The sequence below is a fragment of the Pyxicephalus adspersus genome, chromosome 6 (assembly GCF_032062135.1).
Source record: "Pyxicephalus adspersus chromosome 6, UCB_Pads_2.0, whole genome shotgun sequence".
Lineage (NCBI taxonomy): Eukaryota > Metazoa > Chordata > Amphibia > Anura > Pyxicephalidae > Pyxicephalus > Pyxicephalus adspersus.
This window is the reverse complement of record NC_092863.1, coordinates 5,697,423-5,725,171: the sequence shown is the minus strand read 5'-3', so window position 1 is coordinate 5,725,171 and position 27,749 is coordinate 5,697,423. Positions and strand designations below refer to the sequence as shown.

The 27,749-nt window shown below is 43.9% G+C and overlaps 3 protein-coding genes across 7 annotated transcripts in view; 1 reads left to right on the top strand and 2 right to left on the bottom strand.

Moving 5' to 3' along the window:
• Positions 1-1,624, bottom strand: part of C6H20orf96 (chromosome 6 C20orf96 homolog) — a 12,452-nt gene extending 10,828 nt beyond the window's left edge. Inside the window, exon 1 of one of the 3 annotated variants that reach the window (XM_072414265.1) lies at positions 1,355-1,624. The gene's annotated coding sequence lies outside the window, so the exon portion shown is untranslated. Of the gene's footprint in view, positions 1-1,337 lie in introns of all 3 variants that reach the window. The other 2 variants (XM_072414264.1, XM_072414263.1) reach the window with 2 other exon arrangements.
• SOX12 (SRY-box transcription factor 12) lies at positions 1,543-17,532 on the top strand. Of its 3 annotated transcripts, none has more exons than XM_072414270.1 (3): positions 1,543-1,677; positions 4,351-4,491; positions 13,756-17,532. In XM_072414270.1, exon 3 carries the CDS (start codon positions 13,805-13,807, stop codon positions 14,579-14,581), a length of 777 nt encoding a protein of 258 aa, XP_072270371.1. In that variant the 5' UTR covers positions 1,543-1,677; positions 4,351-4,491; positions 13,756-13,804; the 3' UTR covers positions 14,582-17,532. The 3 variants fall into 3 exon arrangements, with proteins under 3 accessions (XP_072270371.1, XP_072270370.1, XP_072270372.1); XM_072414269.1 differs by having other exon boundaries at positions 1,546-1,652; XM_072414271.1 differs by lacking the exons at positions 1,543-1,677; positions 4,351-4,491 and adding an exon at positions 13,505-13,632.
• Positions 2,446-10,537, bottom strand: LOC140332959 (purine nucleoside phosphorylase-like). Its single transcript, XM_072414266.1, has 6 exons — positions 9,788-10,537; positions 9,465-9,628; positions 9,028-9,131; positions 8,176-8,351; positions 7,201-7,391; positions 2,446-4,478 (listed from the first exon to the last, which is right to left on the bottom strand). The coding sequence occupies exons 1-6, from the start codon at positions 9,808-9,810 to the stop codon at positions 4,249-4,251; spliced, it is 888 nt and encodes a 295-aa protein (XP_072270367.1). The 5' UTR covers positions 9,811-10,537; the 3' UTR covers positions 2,446-4,248.
• Positions 17,533-27,749: the final 10,217 nt, after the last annotated feature.

Sequence of the window (27,749 nt, the reverse complement as noted above, 5' to 3'; positions counted from 1 at the left end):
CTGTCTCCCTCTGGGAGGCCGTCTGCCTGTCTGTCTCCCTCTGGGAGGCCGTCTGCCTGTCTGTCTCCCTCTGGGAGGCCGTCTGCCTGTCTGTCCCCCTCTGGGAGGCCGTCTGTCTGTCTGTCCCTCTCTGGGAGGCCGTCTGTCTGTCTCCCTCTGGGAGGCTGTCTGTCTGTCTCCCTCTGGGAGGCCGTCTGTGTGTCTGTCTCCCTCTGGGAGGCCGTCTGCCTGTCTGTCTGTCTCCCTCTGGGAGGCCGTCAGTCTGTCTGTCCCCCTCTGGGAGGCCGTCAGTCTGTCTGTCTCCCTCTGGGAGGCCGTCAGTCTGTCTGTCTCCCTCTGGGAGGCCGTCAGTCTGTCTGTCCCTCTCTGGTAGGCTGTCAGTCTGTCTGTCCCTCTCTGGGAGGCTGTCTGTCTGTCTGTCTCCCTCTGGGAGGCCGTCAGTCTGTCTGTCCCCCTCCGGGAGGCCGTCAGTCTGTCTGTCCCCCTCCGGGAGGCCGTCAGTCTGTCTGTCCCCCTCCGGGAGGCCGTCAGTCTGTCCGTCCCCCTCCGGGAGGCCGTCAGTCTGTCCGTCCCCCTCTGGGAGGCCGTCAGTCTGTCTGTCTCCCTCTGGGAGGCTGTCAGTCTGTCTGTCCCTCTCTGGGAGGCTGTCTGTCTGTCTCCCTCTGGGAGGCCGTCAGTCTGTCTGTCCCCCTCCGGGAGGCCATCAGTCTGTCTGTCCCCCTCCGGGAGGCCGTCAGTCTGTCTGTCTCCCTCTGGGAGGCTGTCTGTCTGTCTGTCCCTCTCTGGGAGGCTGTCAGTCTGTCTGTCCCTCTCTGGGAGGCTGTCTGTCTGTCTGTCTCCCTCTGGGAGGCAGTCTGTCTGTCCCTCTCTGAGAGGCCGTCTGTCTGTCTGTCTCCCTCTGGGAGGCCATCTGTCCCTCTCTGGGAGGCCGTCTGTCTGTCTGTCCCTCTCTGGGAGGCAGTCTGTCTGTCTGTCTCCCTCTGGGAGGCCGTCAGTCTGTCTGTCTCTCTAGGAGGCTGTCTGTCTGTCCCTCTCTGGGAGGCCGTCTGTCTGTCTCTCTGGGAGGCCGTCTGTCTGTCTCTCTAGGAGGCTGTCTGTCTGTCCCTCTCTGGGAGGCCGTCTGTCTGTCTCTCTGGGAGGCCGTCTGTCTGTCTCTCTAGGAGGCTGTCTGTCTGTCCCTCTCTTTCTAGGATGCTGTCTGTCTCTGGGAGGCTGTCTCTCTGTCTCTTTCTGTCTGGGAAGCTCTGTCCCTCTCTTACAACTTTTAAGCCTCTTCTAAGTCTCCTGTCATTTTCTATAAGATTTTTTTCAGCTAGCACGTCTGTGTGTAAATGAACCTTTCATTCAGACTCACTGCTCCTTTCCTTCTTTCCGGTCTCTCTCTACATACAAGTTTTAATCCCGTTTCCAAGGCAATAAAGTCACGTGACACCTCTCTCCGCCATCTTGCCTCACCCAGCCGTACCAACATGGCTTCCGGTTTACTCCTGACCTCTGCCCTCCAATCACAGTGGAGCGTTCTGGGCACTGGTTGGCAGGGGGAGCCCGCGTACAGCACTTGCAAGATCACGTGGAGTTAAGCGCGCGGCTTGTGTGAGGTGAGACGAGAAGGTGTCTTCTGCATGTCTTCACCATGGAAACAGCAGCTCCAGGTGGGAAAACAAAAGCAGGTATCAGGTAACTTTATTGCCTGAATATGAAGTCATCTAAAACATTTTTTTAAATCATACCACTTGTCATACCTCCACAAAGAGAACCTGTAATGTGTTTTGCTGCCTCTAAGTTTCATATCCATAATGCCATCATAATAATAAAGCCTAACTACAGCCAAATGTATTTGTTTCTTGTTATAGAGTAGGGAATAGCATTTGGAGAGGTTTTTTCTCTTACTTCCTGTCACTGTGACACCTGGTGTAGAAAAGTCGATAGCAGTTGTCACCAACTCTGAACTTTGACAATGGCAACAATAAAAAAAGGTTTTAGTGTTTTGTCTCTACTGTAAAAATCTCTTATCAATTCCAAAACATTTAAGCTGCTCAATCTTTACATTTGCAATGGAATTGGTTAGAGCTCCATGGGTTGCCTATAGCAACCAACCAGCTTTGCTAAAAAAATGAAAAATGATTGGTTGTTGCAGCCTCCTCCCTTCGCTCATTTTTATTTATATCTAATGAACTTGAATTGTCTTCTTCATCTCTCGGTGATGCAAGGTCTCCTCACCGAGGATCCCAACCTTACACTTGCCCATTGCAGCCATTTTTAAAAGGGTTTGCTTGACTTTTTATGGCTTTTATAGTCAGGAGAATGTAAGAAGAGAAGGGGGTGTTGGGCAAACGGTAATACGTCACCACCAGAGTTGGAAGAAATTGGTGGTTTGGTAAAGCAGCGTCTAACCATAACTAAGTTCTGGATGGATCGATCTCTTTAATATCACACAGTACACGAATATCAACGGATACAACAGACGGTTTCATTGTTTTTATTTTTACAAGTGTCACATATAATGTTCTTGTGCTCACGGTGGTTTCCTGCATACAGTTAAAGGGAACCTGTCCAGAGAGAAAAGGAGGCCGCTATTGCTGATTCCTCATTCTTAAATTTCTTGTTCCCTGGCTCTGGATAGAAGAAAGGTCTATGTAATAACAAGAAGGAAGACAGAGGCGGCCTTCAAAGTTGGCATCAAAGGTTCTGGTTCACCGGGCCCTAGGCTACATAGGTCAGGCGCAGTGTTTCCCAATACGAGGAATACTTCCTGCAAGAGGTGTCCGTGGTCAGTGAATTAGATCAGTGTTTGCCAACCAGGGTTCCTCCATACGTTGTTAGGAGTTCTTTAAATAACACCAATTATCTTTTTTTGGCTATATGTAAGGGTGACAATTTTCCCATTGGCCAGCAATGTAAGAGACATTCTTCCTATCGATATATTCTTCCTATCTTCCTGTGGATATAGTACATTGCTCAACCCAGAAATTTTTTTAAGCCGGGTGGGAAGAAATTTTAGGTGGGTGGCAGCCCCTGTATTGTGACCAAAACTATTTGGTAACCACCCAAAAACAGCCGGGTGGGTGCTGAAAAGTGCTGGGTGGTGCACCCTGCTAAAAGTGCCTGGGGAGAACCCTATAGTACTTATAACAGGGGTTCCTTGAAGACCTGAGTGTTAGTTCAAGGGTTCCTTTATATTAAAAAGGCTGGATTAGATGTATGGTCTCTGAAATCCCAAGAGATAGCTTGCTGCTGCTGCGTTATGATAAGTAACAATGGACTATAGGCCACAGGTTGAGCATCAAGGATTGAGGTAAGATGTCCTTATACTTAGTCAAGGGCCAGTTCAGTGTCCTGTGGTCAATGAGAAGCCCCAGGATCATCTGTCAATAGAAAGTCCCAGGATTGGTGGTCAATGGGAAGTCCTAGAATAGATGATCAATAGGAATCCCCTGGATTGGTGGTCAATACAAAGCCCCAGGAGAGGTGGTCAATAGGAAGCCCCTGGATGGTGGACAGTGGGAAGCCCCAGGATCGGTGGTCAATGAGCAGTCCCAGGACTGGTGGTCAGTGGGAAGCCCCAGGACTGGTGGTCAGTGGGAAGCCCCAGGATCGGTGGTCAATGGGAAGCCCCAGGACCGGTGGTCAATGGGAAGCCCCAGGACCGGTGGTCAATGGGAAGCCCCAGGACCGGTGGTCAATGGGAAGCCCCAGGACCGGTGTTCAATGAGAAGGCCCAGGATTGGTAATCAATGGAATTAAATAATAAAAAAAAACTAATGCCCGTGGTCACTGTTGGAGTCATTGGGAGGAACTATGGCCCATTGTTGGTGGCAGTGGAAGAAATTGGGCTGGTGCTTAGTGGGAGAAATGCCTATTACTGGTATTCACTGGAGAAACAGTGCTCCATTCTTGGTTTTAGTGGGAGAAATAGGGCATTATCAGTGGTGTCCTTGGGAAGGATGGGGTCTTGAAGACCCGGTAAAGACAAGCAAAGAACATTGTTTGTGGACCACTGGTCTAGAAGTTACGTATTGGTTCTTGCTGTCATCTAGGCAGGCCTAAAGCCTAGATTTAATATCAACCTGTCTCTGGGACTGAAAATGATGAGAAAGGATAACCTAACAGGATTCCCAACCCTTGTAGTAAAAGCTCAGAAGGATTTGTTGGTGGCACATGGCCAGATAATGTTTGGGAAACACCAGTTTACCAAGATCCAAGCACAGTTTATCCAGCACTGGACTGGCAAAGCTTTTGTACAATGTTTTATGCTAGTTCCTGTTTGTCCTCTTCTTTGAAGTTGATACTTTTGACCAGCTCAGTAACGAGCTCTTGCAGGACGTTTGATCTTTGCTTTCCTACTTCCAGCACGCTTGTGTGATCCACCGAATCCACCATCTCATATGCCTGGGCCACGCGGTTCGTGATCAGAGAGAGACCAAACACTCGCATCCCACAATGCTTTGCGACCACCGCCTCGGGAGCTGTGCTCATACCTGCAAACAGAAGGTAATCTTACTTAAAATGCCCATGATTGCTCTGAAGTCTGTCTGTCCAGTTTTTTTATTTAAATTTGCATTTGTTCAATAAAGTTTTACAGAAAAATAAAAAAATTTTGGAAACCATTAGATTTGAGTATGAGGTTTTCAAACAAATCTAAACGCAAAATTACCAAAAACTGTTTTATTTCCTTCTTATGGTGAACTGCAGCCTACCCGTCTTGCACAGTTGTCCAGGCTCCTCTCCGGTACTGAAATTGTTAATTGTCATTTCAGTGCACACTGTGAGCTTCTCACAATGTGCATCAGAAGCTGCAGCAAGTCAGTAAAGAAGTTCAGAGCTTTTCTTTTGCCCTATCTCAAAGAGCCTAGAGCCTTCCCAGTTTTTATCTTGGACTAAAGAATGATTAGTCTTTTTGTTTTACATGCCTAGCTAGAGTTGTAAAGTAGTTAAGCAAATCCCAATGGGCAGGGCTGACAACAAAAGCTGTGTGTTGTCACTTAAGCTACGTACACACTTCCAATTATTATCGTTGGAAAACGAACGATCCTGCACGATATCTACGAAAGATCGTACAGCACCGATCCTGCACATAGAGATAACGACACGATCGTTCGTAGATATTGTACACACAATAGATACGATCGTTTGAGCGATAGAGGAACTATGTGCACGACAGGAAAGTGAACGGACGTTCGTTCATTACGCATGCTCAGATCATTGCCGATCAACGAACGACCGTACACACGAACGATGTTCAACGATCGTCGTCCAATCCGATCCGCCAGTCCGGTCGTTCGTTTCCAACGACTTTCCTCGTTCGTCGGCGTCGTTGGTTACTTTTTTTTACGAACGATTTTTGCCCAATCGATCGTTCGTCGTTCGTTTTGAACGATAAAAATTGGAAGTGTGTACGCACCTTTAGGATGTACTTTGAAGCTAAGTACATTTATGGCAGGTAAAAATGCATTTTTCTGTACTTGCAGTGTCATTAAAGGATTAAACATGGGGATATGTGCAAATATTACCGATATTTAGATTATGCACACATTACAGAGATGCATTTGCTTTTTTCTCAATTTTGCCCTGACTTGGTAAAACATGAAAACATGGTAAAGAAAAATTAAAAAAAAGAGCCATTATACATACTATCCCTTTATTTTGTAGCCTTGAGCTTTCTACAGAGGATCTATTTCTTTCCAAGTATATAGGGGTCATTGTCCATTTTAGATACTAAATGTTTCCCAATTTTAGCCTTGGAATGGGTCAGTTTGAGCAAGATTAAAATAGATGTGTCACAACAGGTGGCAATAGACATGTTGCCAATACCGCTGCCTGCAGCTTCTGTGATTAGATGTGCTGTAATCTTGTCCCGCTATTATGGTTTTGTCTGAAATAAGTCCATAACATAAGCTAAACAGGAATGTTTGGCTGAGCTGATTTGTGATTAGAAGCATGCCAGCAAACTCAGCTACCTGAAGGTGCATGGGCCTTATGCCCTTGTGTCTGAGAGCCCGCTTGGCACCTAAACCTACCTAATTGTATTGTTCCAGTGTTTCTGAGAGTGCATTTGTACAATGCATTAAAGATGCAACATCTTTATTGTTGGTAAAGCATGCACTGTGGTTGGTATACTGCGACAGGTGTCTTTAAAATTTGTTTTAGACTATCCCCTGTAGTGGAACTTGTATTGCCTTTGAACCCCGCTATGCAAATGTTTATAACACAGTAAGCTGGATTAGAGGCATATTTCCACATCCCACTGTTTAGTGCAGTAGCATTTTGATAATGCACCCACTTTAATGCAGGGAATGGGGCAGGTTACGGGACACCTAATATTGTCCAAAGAATATTTGGTTTGAATACATCTGGGATGTGCTGGGGACAATTTTTATCTGCTCATAATATTGTCCTGTTTCACTAGCACCCGAGGTTCCTTAAAGTAGACATGCAAAATGATCTGAACTTGACCTGCTATGTTGTGGGGAACATGGTAAGTGTTCAATACTCTGCAGAAAAAAGTTAGATAACCAGCGGTTGCTAACGGGTGGTCCATCTGCAAGAAAAGTTTGGTGGTCTGTGGCTCTCCCCCAAATCTCCCGTACGGTGCAATGGGAGAGTGGGCGGGTTCTGGCATAATGACGTAACATTGGGGGAGGTTTCCCCTTTGAGTGACACACGGCTCATAAGTTGTGTTTTCAGGGCAATGTCATTTAAGGCATTATAGCCCCTGACTGCCATTCTAAAGAGATTTGTAGTAATATTTTGTGAAATCCCTGCTATTTTTTTTCTTGCTGGAGAGGAAGCTGTGTCTGAGGACCCGTAGTGGAAGAATCTCCCTGCTTTTGCTTCATTCGTTCTGTGCTTTCTGAACCTTTCCTTCTGCTGCATGAATATTCTGCATCAGTCATCAAGCTGGCATTTCCGACATGCGAAAGTCTCGCTTAACAAAGGTGGCTGTCTCCACACAGAGACATTGTGAAGGACAAGTCAATATAAGTCAGTAATGGAAAATGGTCAATAGAAGGCAGACCACAGATAATAGTGACTAGGCCTTCGCCTGGACAGCTTTCACAACCTTCAGAGTTCTGGTACTCTTAAAACATACCAAGGTTATATTTTTGTATGTCACTCTTTAGCATTCTTTAACCTATGTTGAAAGAAGTAATTGCATTATCAGGATACACTATCTCTATGTTTATTGCAATCCAAACTCACCCACGGCATCAGCGCCCAGCCGCTGCAAGAACCTGGCTTCTGCCACGGACTCAAAGTTCGGCCCCCCTACCATGCAGTACACCCCTTCATGGATAAGATCTGTATGGCCAAGCCGACGAGCAATTTCCAGAGCTGTGGAGCGCAAATCCTTATCATATGTATCCCAGAGCGAGGGAAAGCGTGGACCAAACCTGAAATACAGTTGAGAATTTTATATCTTTCTAAAGTCGCTATCTACAGTTAAAATTCTTTTACATTATTGAAGTATACCTAAGCTCCTGTATGAAAGTCTAATCGAGAAGCACAGAGTAAACCAAGTTCTATTTTTTTTGACACTCACTTGCTTCCCTCTCAGACAGCTAACAGTGAAAAGGCTTCAGAAACACAGGCAGTGTTGTCAGTGCAGAAAGTAACAGCAGGACAATGAGACAATAGCCAACCTCCCTGTAAAATATTCTCCCGCTGTAGTTCAAGTAAGCACAGCCTACATGAGATTTGCAACACCATTACAGAAATTAGCAGGGAATTCACTGGCAGGATCAACAAGTTTTTTGTGGGACTTTGCAAGGGAACAAAGAGAAATCTGTACAGATGGATTTGTAATGAAGTTGCTGCACATTTTTTTTTTTTTTACAACAGAAGGCCATAGTTCTATTGGAGAAATTCCAGACTACAAATATATTCATTAAAAAAGATGATCATGTTAAATCTGAGTCCCCTTAATATACCATTAATCGTAAACCTGCTATGTCCTTTTGCTACATTTGAATTGCAATTCATGACCAGAGCAGTAAACTTTAGGATGAAGGTAATAATCTGCAAGCAACAAAGTATTCTAAATTTGCTTCAAATTTGCAGCACAGCAACTACACATTACTGCTCCACAGGCATGCAGATTGTCACCACTGGTCGCTGCTTCTGTAATGGAAAGTTGGCCAAACACCGCCTTTCTGCAGAGTATCCCTCTACTCTCACCTTTCGTCGTTTGGCCCTCTTAAGGGGTTTAGGGCCGCCAATCCTGGCATGTTTATGTGATCTCGAATGATCATGAGGTCTCCAGTACTGTATGTCTCACATAGTGACCCCGCAGCATTTGTTACCATCAAGACCTTGACCCCCAGGAGCTTAAACACTCGAATGGGCAGCGTGACCTGAAAAGACAACGTTAGAGCTGCAGAGACCAATGGGGTAAAGGTATTCTGGGTAAGGTTGTACACTCTATAGAAAACACAGATAAGAGTGAGCCTGAAGTTCATTCACTGGAGTAAGCTATGAATACTGTACAACATACAGGACCAGAGAGACGTCACTGAGCAGTACTAACAGCTCGTAAAAGCTGGAATTCAAATATTGAAAAACAGATACCAAGAAGAACACCTAGCAAACATGACCAGAGAAGTGGTACTATGAGTCCGTAAATATAAAATAAGTACAGAAACTGAGAATTACAACCAGGGTACAAGACAAGAGAAGTAGTACTAAGCAGAGTCCATACTTACAGAATAAGAACATATATTGGGAATTCCATCTGACAGACAGGGCAAGAGATATATGGTACTGTCCAGAGTCCATACATACAGAATAAGAACAGATACTGAGAAGTAAACACAAGAAGTGCTACTGTGCAACATCTGTACATACAGAATAAAATTATTGTGAACTACATCTCTAACAGGAGTGGTACTGTGCACCATGGTACATTGCTTTCTAGTCATTGAGAATTAGAAATAAAGCCAGACACCTCTACCAATAAATAGATGTAATATTGAGATGGAGTTCAAACAATTTATCATCCTCCTGTCACATGTATACATCCGGAAATCTTACTTTCCACAGGGGATATCCTTCATAGACGTGGAAGCGACCTTTCATAACAACGCATGACTTGCCTTGAAGAATTCCAAACACCAGCTGCCCTGAATGCCCAGCCACTGGAATGACATTTGTACAAATAAGCATCAACTCACAGAATATACAGAGTATTGAGTGGACATAGTAAACAATTCACTCTGCTCTGCTGTACAACTGTATGAAATGGGAATTTTATGGAATGTAACAGTTTGTGCTAAAACGTATACAAGTGGCTATTTTGTGTAAAGAATGAGTGTAGGTAGCAGATCATTGGAAGTGGCTATGTACCGATTTTGTGGAATTTGCTGCTGTTTTTTGGAACATTTTGTGTGGAGTATTTGTGTAACTTCCATTTCAAATCAAGGATTTCAGAAAGTAGCAATTTTCTTGATTTGTAGAAAGAACCACGTTACCCGTGCTTGTAGGAAAATGTGGGATTTGGACATAGTCGAAGGTCTTGATATCAGTCAACGTATCAGCAAGAAGCCCCAAACCTGATCCGCAAATGATAGCAATCACAGGAGGGGACTGCACGCGGTCCAACAACCAACGAGCTGTCTCCTCACAGTCCTCATACCTGTCAGAATATTAGAAACACTGATTGATTTACTTTTAAGTCTGCATGAATACCTTACATGCCACAATATACAGCAACAGAATATTTTTCAGAAATCAGCACAGAGTTATTCATTTAGGAAAGTAACTTTCTTCCTTGTAAGCAGTAGTATCGGCTTACCTGAAATCGTCTTTGTTCTGCATGATTTTCCTGTCTCCCAACTAGCAGCTGCTGGTCAAATATGACCATGGACCAGATATATAAGGATGCCCTGTATTGCCTGAGGCTGCAGTTAATAATTTGCACGGGACAGTTGTTGGTTAAGGGAGGGTATGGGGGAGTGGGCGTTTTGGTGTCTTCTCCCCTCAGTCATGAGGTACGAGGTTGGAATTCCATACTAGACTTTCTGTATCTGTAATGTTAACTGTTAACTGTATTACATACCTGTTGCGGGCTATGAACATTATCCGTAACTTTATTAGGTACATCTATTCAACTGCTTGTTAAAGCAAATAACTAATTAGCCACGTGACAGCAACGCAATGCATTTAGGCATGTGGACATTGTAAAGACCTGCTAAAGTTAAAACCAAGTATCAGAATAAGGAACAAAGGTCATAAAAGTTACTTTGTATGATGGATAGTTCTTAATGCTAGCTGGGCTGCTCTTAGTATTTCAGAAACCAGTAATCTGCTGATTTTTACATCCAACCATACATCAACCATACATAGAATGGTCTGAAAAGGTTGAAATATCCAGCTCTCTGGATACTTTGGCTTGTTAATGTCAGAGGAGAGTGATCAGACTCAGATAACCATTTACTCCTCACACCCGAGGTATCCAGGGGAGCATCTCTGAAAGCACAACACTTCGAACCTTGAAGCAGGACTACAGCAAGGGACTACACTGCATGACACTCCCATCAGCAACTGCGGGAATACTATCATGTCAGTAGTGACCAAAATCCCTGGAGAATGCTGCCAGCAGTTCTGAAGGCAAAAGGAGGTCCTCATATTGGTCACAAATTTGAATAGAAAGAATTTTACCAACTAACTGCAGGGGTCCACTGTGCTTAAAGTTAGAAAAAAAGTAGCAAGGCTTATTGATGTGTCACTAGAGGGCGCTCTCTACAGCAAGACAGAAAGTGGATAAATAAATGAATGAATGAATATGTGAGAGTTGATCAAGGTGATTATGGTTCTCTCACACTATAGGAGGGTTGAGGACCATACTAAATATATATTTATTTGTGACCAGGTTTTTTTTATTCAGAAAATGTTCAACTTTACTAAACAAACAAAAGAAAACGATTCAAAGTAACTATTAGTATGCAATTACATATAATTAGAATATAAATGTGCAAATATAATCAGAAATTCCAGGGGGGGGATACGGTGCTTTCACTGGCATTTCTTGGAGCAAGTAAGAGAGGGGAAATAAGTTTGATAACGTTATTCTTACACAATGGCAAAACGTTTCGTATATTGAAATGGGGTGAGTATGGCTTCTCGTTCCAATGCTGGGAGAGTGTTAAGTATGAACGTGAACCATCTGTTGGAAAAACGTCCAGTTTGCAGATCTTGATTTATGGCAGTTTCAGCATCAAGCTATTCTAGGTACATCAGGTGTATCCGATCAGAGGAGACATACTTTACATGACCAGGTATTGATAGGGATTTCATTTATTAGTTGAGAAAGGTTGGCTGCTCACCACTGTTGGTCACACAATAAAAATATATTGAATGCTCTGCATCTCTCTAATGGTATCCCTAAAGGGTGTGCTATTCAACAGACATCAAAATGATTTCTTTCACCTTTTTTGTACCAAAATAAGAATAAAGACTGACCATGAATCTCTAATAATAGATGAACCTTCCCAAATTGAAATGTACTGCAAGAACCTGTCTGATGAGATTTAGATCAAATGGATAGTTTGGGTTAGGTCCTGATATGAGTATATCTAATGGAGATTGTTCAGTCATAAATATGGTGAGATTTCTGCAGAATAGCTGAAGCGTATCCTTCCTGAAAAAAAAATTCTTCAGTGATCAGCAGCTTTTAGCATTCACTTTCTTGGTTAAGGATGGTGGATAAGAAGATTTGATTGATACAAGTAGTCAACCCATTCTAGATTATATTATATATATTTCATCTGCAATGTTGAATTTTACTAACTGCTCATGACTGCTCTACTTTTCTCCCAGAATGATCCTGTGCTCTGATTTAATTTATTAAACAACTTCAGCTTCCAATGCGTTTCTCATCAGGAAGCAGAAGGAACTTGTGCCTCCAATTATAAAACACAGGCTGGATTGTTGTGTGTGTACTTCTATTAAATCCATACTCCATTAAATATCCGGTTCCTATTTACAAGCATGTAATATTGTAATCCTATACTCTAGACAGTGGCTCTGAACTTTCACGGGAGGCCCTTTAATGGCTTTGGTATAGAGCCCCATTAAACATATTTATGGCCTTGCTCACAAGTTTGACCCTGTCATACACTATTGTACATATTGAAAACGTCAAATCTTTCATGAGGTAGCCCTAAGTATACTTTGGATGTTACAGACAGGTTAACTGTTACTGCACATTTAAAGAAGCCTTGTGCTGCCATGTGACTGCTACTTGCTAGTTTTTAATAGGAACTAAACTGAAAAGTGCCTGAAACAAAAAAGTACACTTACCTTTTACCCCGCAGGGCAGTCTGATACATCCAGAGGTGTCTGCCATCAGCTCCCACGTCGTCCCGGCATCCTTCCCCGAGCCGGTGCTCCGGGCGCTGCCATCTTCTTCCTGTTTCTTCTTACGTCACCCGACCCAGGCGCGAGATCGGGTGACGTAGGTTGGGAGAAAAAAATTTGTTGATCACACTGCGCATGCGTAAGATCAGCAAATTTTTCTGGACATGCCCGAGATGCATCTCGGGCATGTGCAGAAGGAGCACCCAAGAGCATGAGAATGAATGGGAGAACAAAGCTCCAGGGATACTTTCGTCACGCAACCCATATTAAGGGGGCGGTGTTTAAAAAAAGGGTGTTGCACTTAAAAAAAACAGATTTTTTTCTTAACATTAAAGGGTTGTCTACCCATTTATGTAAAGTGAAATTTCTGAGTTTAGATACGCTTTAGTTTATAACAACCCATCTGGTTAGGAAAGTCAGACCGAAAAAAGATTATATTTTTAATGCAATGTTAAACATTCAGGGGATATGCAAAGTACATTAGCAGGTAACAACCAAAGAGTTTTTACATTTCTTTAGTTTGATGAGTTTTTGATACTCTAGGAAATATCCAATCGTTTTGCATGAAATTGTAATTGCTTTTTTTGTGTTTGCATTTTCATTGCATGCAATATTTGCTTTTTTTTACCAAAGTCAATTAGGACATTAACAGCATTATTGCATTTTTATATTTAAATGTAACTGCATGGGAAAGAATGTAACAAAATTTTAAGGTGGATAGAATAAAGGAACCAGGCAGCTATTAGCAGAGGATCTTCTAGTTTATTCTCAGCTGCCCAGATTAACCAGCGTGCTGGTCCTTGCATTCATATCAGGCATTGTGCATGCCATCATACAGGAGTGACACACCGCAGGTGACCGTCCCTCCCACCTGAGACGTGACACGTGCTGCCAGTCCCCTCCACCGGTCTCTGAGCTGGAGCTGTCTGAGCTGCTCTCCTCTCTTGGCTCATTAACGAGCTGGTGCAGACTTAGAACCGCCCAGCAACCAATAGCTGCTCAGGAGAAGAAGATGGTTATGGAAAGGGGGGGGTGCAGACTTGTGTTTACATCGACCCCCCCAGACTGAAGTGGGGAGACAGGCAGTGAGGCAGCGTCTGGGACACAGCAGAGAAAAGGAGAGAGAGAAGAGAGGGCAGAGCTATAGACAAAGGAAGGGAAGGAGAGAAGAGGAAACATCACAAAGTCCTGGGCACTGATTGGGACTTATGACCTTCTCCTGCTGTGCCAGCTTCCAATCTTCCAGTGCCAGAATTCTGCTGTTCTGCTTCCTGTCTGCAGGTATTTCTCTGCTAACCCTTTCATAGCCTTCTGACTCTACTCTGCATCTCCTGTATTACCCTCTGCAGCATTCTTCTACCTCTGTGCCCTCCTCACCAAACACGTGCCCTTCCTGCCTTTCAGATGCTCTAGTGATGCCACTGTGCAGCAACTTCTCATAAGAAAACTCAGGATGGTTCAACATAAATCTGTGGGGAGCAACCCAAAGAGCCAAGATGCAGCCCCAGGTGGCCCCAGCTGGTGTAAGACCCCCAGTGGGCACATAAAGCGTCCAATGAATGCCTTCATGGTGTGGTCTCAGATCGAGAGGAGGAAACTGATGTCTCTGTGCCCCAACATGCACAACGCTGACATCTCTCGCAGCCTTGGCCAGCGGTGGAAGTTACTGGAGGACACAGATAAGATCCCTTACGTCCGGGAAGCTGAGCGTTTGCGGCTCAAGCACATGGCCGACTACCCCAACTACAAATACAGGCCACGCCGGCGCACACGGGATCCAGCAGGAAGAACACGTGCCAGGCTGCCCCGTACCACGCAAAGGTGCCAAGCTGCTCCCTCTTCGTGCCAGTCGGAAGTGAATCTGGGATCCAGAATGCACTGGGGGGAGGAAAGCTCCGAATGGGGGGGGCACAAAGTCAGCCAATCAGATGAGACGCCAAATCGAGAGTCGTCAGCGCGCAGCCCGGAGGTGCCCCCCTACTCTCCTGCCCAGCCTCCCCATGCCCAATCCTTGCCATCTTCACCAGAGCCAGTGGAAGAAGAAGAGGGACTGGATGAAAGTCTCCCTGGGCTTTGTTCCGGGTCGCTCTACGTCCCATCGGACAGAGACCTTCTGCCCAGCAGTGGGTCTCACTTCGAGTTTCCAGATCACTGCACTCCGGAGGTGGTGGAGATGATCTCCGATAGCGGTCTCCTTGGAAGTGTCTCCGACCTGGTGTTCTCCTTCTAGACCCATCCAAGAGGATCTGACAGCAGGCAACACCTTGTTGAACAGTATACAGACTTTTTCTGACCAACGAGAAAGGTGATTCGCATGAAACACTCTCTCCGCAGTCTCTCAGCACTTTCCGTCTTAACCGTCTTTTTCCAAACATTCATACTTCAGTTTCTCAGGGTGCTCTCTGCTGTCTGCCTAAGCTTCTGACTCTCCAAGCTATATCTCTGATGTTGCCATTTTAATTCCTGGCTGTCTTTTTCTGAGCACTCTCATGCTGTCTCTCAGTGCAAATCTCTCTAGCTGCCCCTCAGAATGAGCTGTAGTGGAAGCGCTCTCTGCTGTGCTGACCTCTTCTCTGCCTATGTTAATACAAACAGACAGACATACTGTGCACATTACTGTTAGCACTATGCATGCATCAGTGTCTGTTTGTCTATCTTGCCCTCTGATTTTGGGAGTCCAGACCCCTACATCCAAGCCGGGCCCCAGCCAGGTAAGGACATGCATACCTCTGTGTATGTATGTAGATGTGGACCTTTATTGGACGGATATCTATCTGTCCATATGCACGTTTGTCTATCTTTCTTTCTATCTCTATCTATGCACTGTGTCTTTGAATACGTTTCATATTTCTATACTGATTCTCTCTGTCTCTCCTGTCATCTTTGTCCAAATGACATTTGCTCTTATTATTCAACCTAGTATTTCTATTATTGACCTGTCATCCATATATATCTGTCTGTCTGTCTGTCTTTCTGACTTTCTATCTATCCTCAGGACAGTTACCACGCCCTTCTTTATACAGTGATAAACCTCAGGACATAACTCAGGACACCTTCCCTGTATTACAGGGTCTCAAACACCTTCAATAAGAGCCTCAGGACCTCCCTGTGCACACAGTTCCCTCCCCTTTGTCTCAGTTTATCCTTAGAAGCTCTCAGGAACCAAATGACCTCAGATTCCCTCCTCTAAAAGGGGGGCTACCAGCCACTTTCCACCTCCCCAGCAATGTCTGTATATGTGTCTGCATGCTCTCACGTGTCTGCACACATGAGCATTCGCCACCTCCTGTGTCTGAATCTATGAATGTATGGCTCTCAGCATATGTCTGAGCAGCACATCACCCACACAGCACACTTGCAGCCTTCTTCAGGCCTTGCCTATAGAATCTGTATATTTACACAGTGAACTAGAAGGTCAGCTCAGCAGAGAGTGCTACTGAAGGGCACCAATGCATTCCGTTGGGTGGGGTATTGGGAGATGTATTCCTTAAAGGAGAGCTCCAGTCAAGAAAAAAAGGATAAAAAACGTTCTCCATTAAAATGATCTGCTGCCTGCCTGTGCATTATTTTCTTTGGCAGTGCAGTCAGCCTTTGAAGAAAGCTAAAGACAGGAAGGATTCTGTGTTGAAGAGGTTCTCCAGAAAAGAAAAGGAAAATTCCTTCCACTTATTCACAAAGCATGCACATCCTTCAGTGACATAACTTCCATGGTACTTGACTTTACTGTGCAAGTTAAGAGCAGCAAACAAACTAGACTTGTAAGAATTTAAAGGTAGCCTGCCAACTCTCAATCTCTGACAGTTCATAGGATAGGCAACCTTTGATATAAAGCAAATGCATTTTTATTATATCTAGGTAAAAGAAAGCAAACATGGCCTTGTATCTTTATCTATGACTGGTGGGGATATGCTGATGAGAAATTAGGGCCATGTTGTTTTTTGGGGTTGTGGAGGGTTGTTTTTTTTTTAAACTTTTTTTTTGCTTTCTTCTTTCCCTATTTATTCAGGCATTATTAATGACTTTCACTACAGCATTTAATGGAGACAAATAAGGAGAAACATCCTCGAGGGGGCCCACAATGTCCCTACCATAGTTATATGTCTTCAATACAGTCTAAGTCAGATTGGTGAATTGAAAAATATTTGCCAGGTATTTGGACTGCACATTTAGCCACCTGCCTGCAGTTCTTGCGTCATGGATAGCTACATTTTCTTTTTTTAAATAAAATATATCCATCACCTTTATGTGAGAAATGTAAACCTCTGTCTTGGAATGTGGCCTTGGTTCTGGTGCTCCTATATGATATTTCTACTTTTGACTCCAGGTCGAATTGAAAATATTTGAAGCTGGGTCCTTTTTAACCTCAAAGTAGGCCGGCTCACTTTTTTATTAGAAGGACCTGAGCCAGGGACACAACAGGCACTGTTAAGTAGCTGTACATCATGGAATTTCCCACATTAGGAATGCCATTTACATTTCTTAAGCTCAAGTGGGGGCAATGGATATCTGTACTTTACAGGTTCAGTTACCCTTCTGAAGAATATCTTTAATAGCTCCTTCTCTATACCTCCTCACTGATATGAGCAGCCAGTATGGGAATATCTACTGTCTGCTTGATTTAAAGTTTTAACTGACAGCAGCAGCCAAGCTGTTTTCACCTTTGGAAGTTTTCCTCATTCTGAAAAAAGCATAAAGTAGCCCCATACCAGCTGCAGGTTGCAAAGACTGAAGATATTAGTTATTATTACACAGAATTTATATAGCGCTGTACAAAGGCCATATTCGTGTCACTAACTGTCCCTCGAGGGGGCCCAGAATGTCCCTACCACAGTCATATGTCTTCAGTACAGTCTAAGGACAATTTTGGGGGAAAGCCAACTAACCTAATTGCATGTTTTTGGACTGTGGGAGGAAACCCATGCAGAACCTGCAAACTTCATGCAGATACTGCCCTGGCCAAGATTCAAATCTGGGACCTAGCGCTGCAAAGGCCAAAGTACTAACCTCTGAGTCACCATGCTACCCGTAGGATAGACTGAGTCCTTGCCTTCTCATTTTAAGAGCCATAGCAGGTGGTGCCATTGGTGAACAGAAGATGATGAGCAGGGGTTACAGAGTTTTCAGTCTCTACAAATATGGATTGAACTTAGTTTTTTATTTGCCTGGAGTTCTCCTTTATTGGCAGGGAATATTGTAGTTTTTGGGGTGGGGGTGGGAATCTGGGGTTCTTTCTTTCATGCTGGGGTATGTCTCTTGGGGGTAGGGTATTTTTCACTCTCTTTTGACCCCTCCCTCTTGGGAAACTCTCAGACTTGCTCAGGAACTGAAGACTTTAGTGCAGGGAATTCATATTTGATTGTAAGGATCAGGGGCATCGGGTGGCATTGACCAAAACTGACAAAAGAAGGCTTGTATTCCAATGATGCCAGCAGGGCGGAGACACTGAGCAGTTGGACTTCCATCAGGGCTGGGGCTTCTTCAGGGTTTAGGTTACCAGCGAACAGTGTTATCATGTCCCCCTGGGATCACGCTATTTGCACATTTTTGGGGTTTACTTGGAATGGAGCCACGTGGTGTCTTTTACACCGGCCAGGCCCTAAAGGGAACGGGAAGGGGGTGGTGGGGAGAAAACAAGGACACATGATTGGGTGGGAGGGATATACGGGTTTGATCTCACGATGGATTCAAATATGTGGAAAATAAAATGCAAACATAGATATGTGTTTTGTGTCATTTTTACCTTGCATGTCAAAGATCTGCCATTTCAATAGAACCTATAATAAAAAAACTTGAAGTTGTTGACATTGCTGGTTTATTTTAATAGTTTAGTTTAGTCTTAGGGAACTCTTTTTGTAGTTACTATATCCACAGCTCACAGTACATTAGTGTGATGGTCAGTGGGAAGAATGCCTTTTACATTGCTGGTCAGTGGGAAGAATGTCACTCTTACAATAGGTTCATGGTGTCACTTAAACTGACTGACTGGAACACAAATTGCTCATTGATCCCCTAGCAACTTCTAGTGAAACAATGGTTGAGAAACACTGGTTTAGATGTTTATACTTCACTTTCTGCCTATTCAAGATCACTGACCAAGTAGTGAAGGCAAGCTTCCGATCTTCCATCTTTAAATCCAAGTCACTAATTGCAATCACTCTTTGTAACAATATTAACTTGCAGAGAACTTGGAACATGCAACTATCCTGAAGTTATTTAAGTCACCTAAACATGATACTTTGGGTCAATCAAGATGCATTCTAATAAAGTGAGACTAAAGTTGCACTTTAAATGTCTGGCAGCTGGCGAACAATATCTCTTCTCCAATAGGTATTCTTACCTGCACGATTGCTGCCCCACTGACAGAATATATTGCCAGGAATACCTGGCTATCTTGGCCTCCCTGGTGGGTGCCTGTGTTAGAATTCTGTAATCCTGGCCCAACCAGCAGAAGATCAGGATGCAGATGAAAAGAAGGGGGAATATGGCGGCACCCATGACAGAACACAGACAGGTGAGATTCACCAGGGTTCAGTTCCACTTTTAATAAGTCATAGGGACTTGTGGTGCACAGGTTCTGCTTTTAAGGTATATATGCATTGGCATGAAGAAATGCCATTTCACTACAATATGTAAGACAGAGTGGGGAAAGGTGGAGTCTGGGATCAGCCACACACCAAAGCCAGTGGTCAGTGATCAGACACACACCGGAGCCTGAGATCAGTGATCAGACACACACCGGAGCCTGTGGTCAGTGATGAGACACACACTGGAGCCTGTGGTCAGAGATGAGACACACATCGGAGGCTGTGGTCAGTAATCAGACACACACACCGGAGGCTGTGGTCAGCCACACACCTGAGCTTGTGATCAGTGATCAGACACTCACCGGAGCCTTTGATCAGACACACACCGGAGGCTGTGATCAGTGATCAGACACACACTGGAGGCTGAGATCATTTATCAGACACACACCGGAGCCTGTGGTCAGTGATCAGACACATCGGAGGCTGTGATCAGTAATCAGCCACACAGGAGCCTGTGATCAGACACACACTGGAGGCTGTGATCAATGATCAGACACACACTGGAGCCTGTGGTCAGTGATCAACCACACACTGGAACCTGTGGTCAGTGATCAACCACACACCGGAGCGTGTGGTCAGTGATCAACCACACACAGGAGCGCGTGGTCAGTGATCAGACACACACTGGAGCATGTGGCCAGTGATCAGCCACACACCAGAGCCTGTGGTCAGTGATCAGGCACATACCAGAGCCTGTGGTCAGACAAACACAGGAACCTGTGATCAGTGGTTAGACACACCGGAGCCTGTGATCAGTGGTCAGCCACACACCAGAGCCTGTGGTCAGTGATCAGGCACACACCGGAGCCTGTGGTCAGTGGTTAGACACACCGGAGCCTGTGATCAGTGATCATCCACATAACGGAGCCTATAATCAATGATCAGCCACACACAGGAGTCTGATCAGTGATCAGACACACACCAGACCCTGTGGTCAGTGATCAGCCACACCGGAGCCTATGATCAGTGGTGAGCCACACACCAGAGCCTGTGGTCAGTGATCAGACACATAACGGAGCCCATAATCAATGATCAGCCACACACAGGAGTCTAATCAGTGATCGACCACACACCCGGGTCAGTGATCAGACTCACACCGGAGCCAGTGATCAGACACACATCGGAGGCTGTGATCAGTGATCAGCCACACACCGGAGCCTGTGGTCAGTAATCAGACACACAGGAGCCTGTGACCAGACACACACACTGGAGGCTGTGATCAGCCACACACCTGAGCTTGTGACCAGTGATCAGACACTCACCGGAGTTTGTGGTCAGTGATGAGACACATCGGAGGCTGTGATCAGTAATCAGACACACATCGGAGCCCGTGGTCAGTAATCAGACACACACCGGAGGCTGTGATCAGTGATCTGACACACACCAGCGGCTGTGGTCAGTGATCAGACACGCCAAAGCCTGTGATCAGTGATCAGACACACAATGGAGCCTGAGATCAGTGATCAGACACACACCAGAGCCTGTGGTCATTGATCAGCCACACACCAGAACCTGTGGTCAGTGATCAGACACACACCAGGGCTTGTGATCAGTGATCAGACACACACCAGACTCTCTGGTCAGTGACCAGCCACACCAGAGCCTGTGATCAGTGGTCAGCCACACACAGAAGTCTGTGATCAGTGATCGACCACACACCCGGGCCAGTGATCAGTGATCCGACTCACACCAGAGCCTGTGATCAGACTCACACCGGAGCCTCTGATCAATGACCAGACTCACACTGCTGCCTGTGATCAGTCATCAGAATCACACCGGAGCCTGTGTTCAGACCCACAACGGAGCCTGTGGTCAGTGATCAGACCCACAACGGAGCCTGTGGTAAGTTATCAGACACACACAGGAGCCTGCGGTCAGTGATCAGACACACACAGGAGCCTGCGGTCAGTGATCAGACACACACAGGAGCCTGTGGTCAGTGATCAGCCAAACGTAGGAGCCCGTGATCACTGATCGACCACACATCGAAGCCTGTGATCAGTGATCAGCCACACTGGAGCCTGTAGTCAGTGATCAATCACATACAGGAGCCTGTGTTTCGTGATCAACCACACCGGAGCCTGTGGTCAGTGATCAATCACACCAGAGCCTGTAATTAATGATCAGCCACACACAGGAGCCTGTGATCAGTGATTAACCACATTAAAGCCTGTGATCGGTGATGAGACACACACTGGAGCCTGTGATTAGTGATGGAGCCTGTGGTTAAAACTTCCTGTAACCTTCCGTGGACAGGAAAGACAACCTGTGATCAGACACACACCAGAGCCTGTGGTTAGTGATCATCCAAACATAGGAGCCTGTGATCACTGATCGGCCACACACCATAGCCTGTGGTTAGTGATCAGACACACACTGGAGCCTGTGGTCAGTGATCAGACACCCACCAGGTCCTGTGGTCAGTGTGATCAGCCAAATACAAAAGCCTGTGATCAGCTGCACCGGAGCCTGTGGTCACATTTCAGCCACACCAGAGCCTGTGGATAATGATCAGCCACACACAGGAGCCTGTGATCAGTGATCAGCCATAAATCAGAGCCTGTGATCGGTGATCAGACACACACTGGATCAGTGGTCACCAAACTGAAAGTATCATTTAGTGGAAAAAAAGGACTGCAAGATCTTGAACTAAAAATAAAAACTGCAACCATAGCAGCTTTGTTATGTTATCTTTTAAAGGGCAGTTTATTGTTATCTCTTGAAGATTTATGTGACCTATGCAATTCATTATTATTTGAACTGCGTTATTATGGCAGAAAAAAAATCAGTATTTGTAGTAAAGATTGAAACATATCCAGGGGAACCAAACAACTTTACAATATACCTTTGTTACTAAGAAAGTCTACTTCTACCGGAGAAAATGCTGCCCTGGTCTCCCTCCGAGATTGGCCACACATAGGTGAAGGCATGGGCGCTAGTTAAAGACATTCTGAGCACATGGATTACTGGAATCAACCTTTGCTGTTGGGCTATTGTGGGAACTGTTGGTTGGTATCACATTGGATCTTGGAACTAAATGCTATTTTATCATCAAAGTGACCACAATATAAAATGCAATAATTTGATAGAAAGATTTTTTGTTATCAAATCACTATAAACTTTTTCACCAGGACAAGAAATGAGACAATGGTCTCTTGGATTAACAGACATAATAAAAATACACTGACTGATATCCTAACGCCTCCCCACTATATAACATTTCTATAGAATATTTCCCTTTCCTATAGAAACAGATTTTGATGACTAGTCACCCTCTTCCACTGCCCTGTAGTTCAGGGATCTCTTCCCATACATGAAGGACCAGCAGTTCTGCATTTTACAGTTGACATCACAGATGTTTTAGAGATGCTTGGAGTGACCAACCGCATGAAGAAGAGAAACCCTGTGGGAGCAATAAATAATGTATGTCATATTTCTCATCCTCTTGGTATAATGAGCAGTTACCCCATTAGTGGGAAGAAGAACCTATTGCAAGGGTAAATGTTTATTTTCCCCAGAGTTTGGCTTTAGCACAATGCACATTCCTTATAGTTATGATTCTTTCACAGTGAAAGCTATTAGGTTTATCTGCAAACACAAGAAAAACCAGACACCGGTTCTTAAAAAAAAAATATGCAGAATCATAAAGAGCTGAATTAGGTTTCTACAATAAGACTGCAGGCCTTGCACTGGCTTTTAATACATATTCTGGAGACAATTGTGCTTATATAATGAATCAGCCTCTGTCTCCTCTTTCTTGTGATCAAAGTGCAGCATCCTTATGTCAAGATCATGCAGATTATACCGCAGTCTCTTTTCAGCGACCTGAACACAAAGGCATCATGTCTGCACTGTCACTGCTGCATTAGCTGAGAAAGAGCAGCATTAAAGGTGCAGGGGAGGGGGTGAGCAGGGTGAAACTAGGACCTTAAAGGGAACTTGTAAGAAAGCCTTCTATCCGTCAGAATCAAACCTCTAATCCAGTGCTGGATTCCTGGAAACCATGCTAAGTCTGAGGATGAGCACCTCACTTCTTATGATGCTGCAGACATGTCCTCTGCCTATATGCTAGCAATGTCAAAGTCAGACAATAACAGTTTCACCCCATCAATATTATTTCAACCTTCTTTGTATAAGGTACAATGCTTATTGTGTACTCCTGGATATGATTCTGTTACTGGTGCTTGATTTTCCTGACTTCGTTGTTAAGCCTCTGTCCTAGGAGTCCAATGGTGACCAACAAATACACTTTGCAGGGCCTTTAAATCAGAAACCAAGGAACAAAGTGGTTTCGGGTTCAGAGAGGGTTTATGTGATAGACAGGTTCACTTTTGCTGTTGATGATGCAGGGGTTTATGGATCCTGACTTTATTGCCTTTTCAGTCCCTGTCCCAAAACAAGCATACAGTTATAAAACAAAGGAAGACTTTTAAACCTGTGAACCATAACAACTTATAGGTGTCTGGTAACCAAATCTTCCACTGTTGATAATGCAAGGGCTTATGGATCTTGATTTCATTGCTTGTTATATCACTATCCCAGAGCAAGCATACAGGTATAGAAATGTTAAGGCTTTTATACCAGTGTACCATCACAACATTTTGTAATCTTGCAGCATGTGCAGACTTCCATTGCAAATCTTCAAGGGTTCCTACAGACCGTTCAAGGGTGTACATATGCATTTGCCAAAGGGCTATACAATTTGCACACGGATAAGACTCTAAACACATTACCATGAATATTTATTTATTTTTTATATATAGCTCTTTGCTGCTGACGTCATTTGCTTGCATTAGAATGGTGACCTACATAGCGCTGCAGTAATCCGAGTCTCCCACTGGGTGGCACAAATGTTTCTATAGATTAGGGCATTATGGAGGGTATACATTCTGCTGTCTGAGCAGTTTACATAACTGGCTAGCACATGTTAACCCATCAGAGTCCCTTACCATATGAGAGATCAGACATCTTTTTTGTTTTTTGGAACTTGAATGCTGCTCATGCATATAATGATTATTTATATTTTATTCAAATGCATCAGTTAAGCACCATAAAGAGAAAAATTGATTTGGACAAGTTAAGACAGATCTTTTACCAAAAATGATCATTCCAGTTCTGATAAATATATATATATATATATATATATATATATATATGAGGAATGATCATTTTGCATGTATGCAGAAAACCCCCAAATCCTCGAAGCTATAAACTAAAGCCAAAACAATACAACCACTAATATCATGCAGATTACCTCCTTTGTGCCACCAGAAAAGCTCTGATCAATGGAGACATGGACTCTACAAGACCTCTGATGATGCCCTTTGATACCTGGCACCTAGACGTTAACTGCAAATCCTTTTAAGTCATAGTGCCTGCCTGCATCCTATATTGCATCTGTCTGCCATACCTTTCCCGGGTGACAAACCTGCACCCGGCAGCATTTTTCCATTGCTCCCCAATCCACATCTGGCACTCACGTTTCCATTGTAGGCCCTTTGGGTTAGTGGACAGGGTCACCTGGGCTGCCTGGTCTCCAGCTATGCGGCCTTTGTGTGTTTTGACACGTTTGTCTTATTAGTTTTTTCAGCAATTTGTGCTACAGTAGTTGTGGGATCGGACCAGATGCAGAGCCTCCAACACCCCATCCCCCATGTGTATAAAAAAGCCTTAAACACCTATGTACCTGGCACCGCTTTACTGATACTAACCACTCTAGACTGTTACACCTTACAAAACTGGCCAGCTGTGTAAATCTGTGGACTGCATGGACAGAAATACATATATTTTGGAAGGAATAACAGCTCTCACATATGTATATTACTTGAATAATAACTTGTTTGCTTCCCGTTTACCTTTCTGCTTTCAGCAGCTGCACAGCCCATGAAAGAACATGGTGGATCTATTGCTGATGCATGTGGGGGTAATTAATGCTTTTTGTTTTTTATAAAGTTTACAAAGGTTGGGGAGAATTGAAAAGGAACAGTTCACATATGCACCCCAGAATAAAAATATTCACCATATACTCATCCCTTTTGCAGTTCTAACTTTAACATTTTTATCATTGTATCCTTCCAATGATTTCATATCTGCAATTTCATATTACAGAGCACCCTCTGGTGGCAGAGAACTTCATTACAGTAGGCTGTATACACATGCTGGGAAGCTACCAGTCTCTGCATGATTCATGAAGCTTCTAGTAATTTGTACAAACTGCAGGGATAAGATTGGGTTATCCATTAAAATGTTACCCGGAGGGCGTCTTTGAGTTTATAGACAGCCGTGCAGTCTTCAGGATTAAACTATTTACCATTACACAGATTAGTAAAGTGACTTAAAGTCAATCTGATTTGGAAGAGGAGGTATATGGCCCCGTGTGACCTGTTTTTAGTAAGTGGATCTGTAATTAAAAATGACACCAGTAAGTAATAAGAGCATATTAATAAAAAGAGCCCCTTTTCTTTCCATGAAAACCTTTATTACTTCCTAATTGACTTACCCTCAAATAATCCAAGTGCATTGATTTTTTAATATTACCAGCTTTTAAAACCTTAATTAAGAGTGTTGTAGTCCCTGACATAGCTGAACTCTTACCTCTAGCACGCTTTATACCAGGGGTCGCCAAACTTTTTGGACTACTAGGCCATTTCATGAGGTCAAGAAGGCACACTAGCCCAGAAGAAACATGGTGTCCAAAGAAAGGGTTTTTCCAACCGTGAGTGCAAGCGAGCAGCCTCAGTCTTCCACTCATCCGCGGTGTAGTCTCTGTACTTGTGCGTATGCTTGGCATCGAAATGCCCCTTTAGATTTGACCGCTTGAAAGTGCTGTTGGTGTCGTTGCACACTAAACACAAGGCTTTGTTGGTGCATTAGACGAAGAATATTTAGTCAGTCCATTCGAGGTCAACCTTCCGAAGACTGGTAGCTGCGCTTTGCTTCTGCTCTTTAGGCATAGTAATTGGGGTTACTGTGTGGGAACTTGATGATATCGTGGGAACTTGCTATAACGGGACAATTCAATTAGGCCAGATCCAACAATAAATAACTAGGGGGGAGTTAGTCCAGACTGGAATACTGGCTAGGCCAGAGTTTGCCTACCTCTGCTTTATACCATTGTATTATGCTTGGTCCTTTTGTGTTATTGTACAACACAGTATGGTTTTATCTTTACATGAAGCCAGGAAACCAACTATGAATTCATCACCTCTTATTCAGACAAGACAATGAGTTTACCTGTTTTCCACCCAACCAAAAAAGATAAGTTTGGGTTGTTGTTATTGTTGAATATAAAGTGAGTGGTCATTATAAATTTAGCAAAGGTTTTTGGATCATGTTTACATGCTTGCCTGGAATTGCTTGTTAATGGTCATTTACCAGATGTAGCACATTGCAGTATGTACAGACATTACGTTATTGCTGAGGATCGGTCACGGTCTGCATGATAAGAATTGCTGAATGTAGTACAGGCCCTGTGTGAGCAGATGGCCAGGGCACCACTGTCCTTGGAATCGGAGCTCATTTCTATAAACTCATCATGGACAATCCATAAAAGTGATGGCTTTGTATAAAAACAGGCTACGGGGAATCAGGTTCACATAAGGTACTGTACATCAAGGACAAACCATTCTCGTATGACCAAGACAAATTACAGTTTTCTGGAAGGCTTATATAAAGATTTTTCAGTTCATGGTAAATGCATTATCTCATCCTGGATGTAAGTGTTCAGCTCTCTGGGGGGGTTTCTGGATTCTTTCTGTCAATTGATGACTTCAAACTTCTAAATGTTTTTCAACCAGGGTTGCTGAGGGCTCCTTGAGCAATGAGAAATTTGTGCCTCTCAGGTGGGTTTTGGTGACACCAATGATCTTTTTGGCTATATGTAACGGTGACATTCTTCCCACTGGCTGGCAATGTAAGAGGCATTCTAACCACCACTTATGAACGCCACTATAAATAAACAGTTAAGGAGAAGCAGCAAACTAATAGTCTCTTCCTCTGTCCCTTGTCTTTCATTTCCTAGCACCATGCCAGTATATATACAGCTCCATTTTCCTGTATCAACTAACCTGCTCATGGGACTATGAATTATCACCACACTACTGTAATCCTTCCAATGCACCTCCTGTGAATTGCTGCCCATTTTCCACCTGCAATTTACAAAGTCTGAAACACTAGACTGGCAGCACTATACCATGGATCATAGTCAAAGTGTAGAACCTTCAAAATACCAGATGAGAATATGAAGATAGATTTCTATCTGTATTTTACATTATATTATTATTGATAAATTCACTAATGATCTTAAGACGGAAGGTATTCATAGTTACCCTCTTGATGTAATTGTATATACCATACAACAGAATCTTTACAGGATACATTGGCCAGGTAACTCTATATGGTAATTTTTATTAAAATCTGTTATTCTATATATATAATAAAAATGTGACAGCAGAAGAGGTGAAGCATTTACTCGCAGCTCAGACACTACCTTGCACCGGCCTCATAAAACACATTCAGGCTGGAATGCAGTACATTTTGCAGTACATTATTGCAAGCATGATGAAACTTCAAACCTGCATTTTTTTCTAGTTTCCCACAGCACACAAATGGTTTACAGCAGCGTATTAAAAGTAAATGAATGGTAATGCGGTTCTCACCTTACAGGGTCATAAAGATCTGTAAACAGCTTAAGTTTAAAACCACCCTACTGCAAGTGGATTGGATAATGTATAAAGAATGGTGACCGCCGTAAGCTATTATGGGACCCTAAGCTGGGCCAGCTGTCCCCACAGTTTCAGGGTTCGTTTAGATATA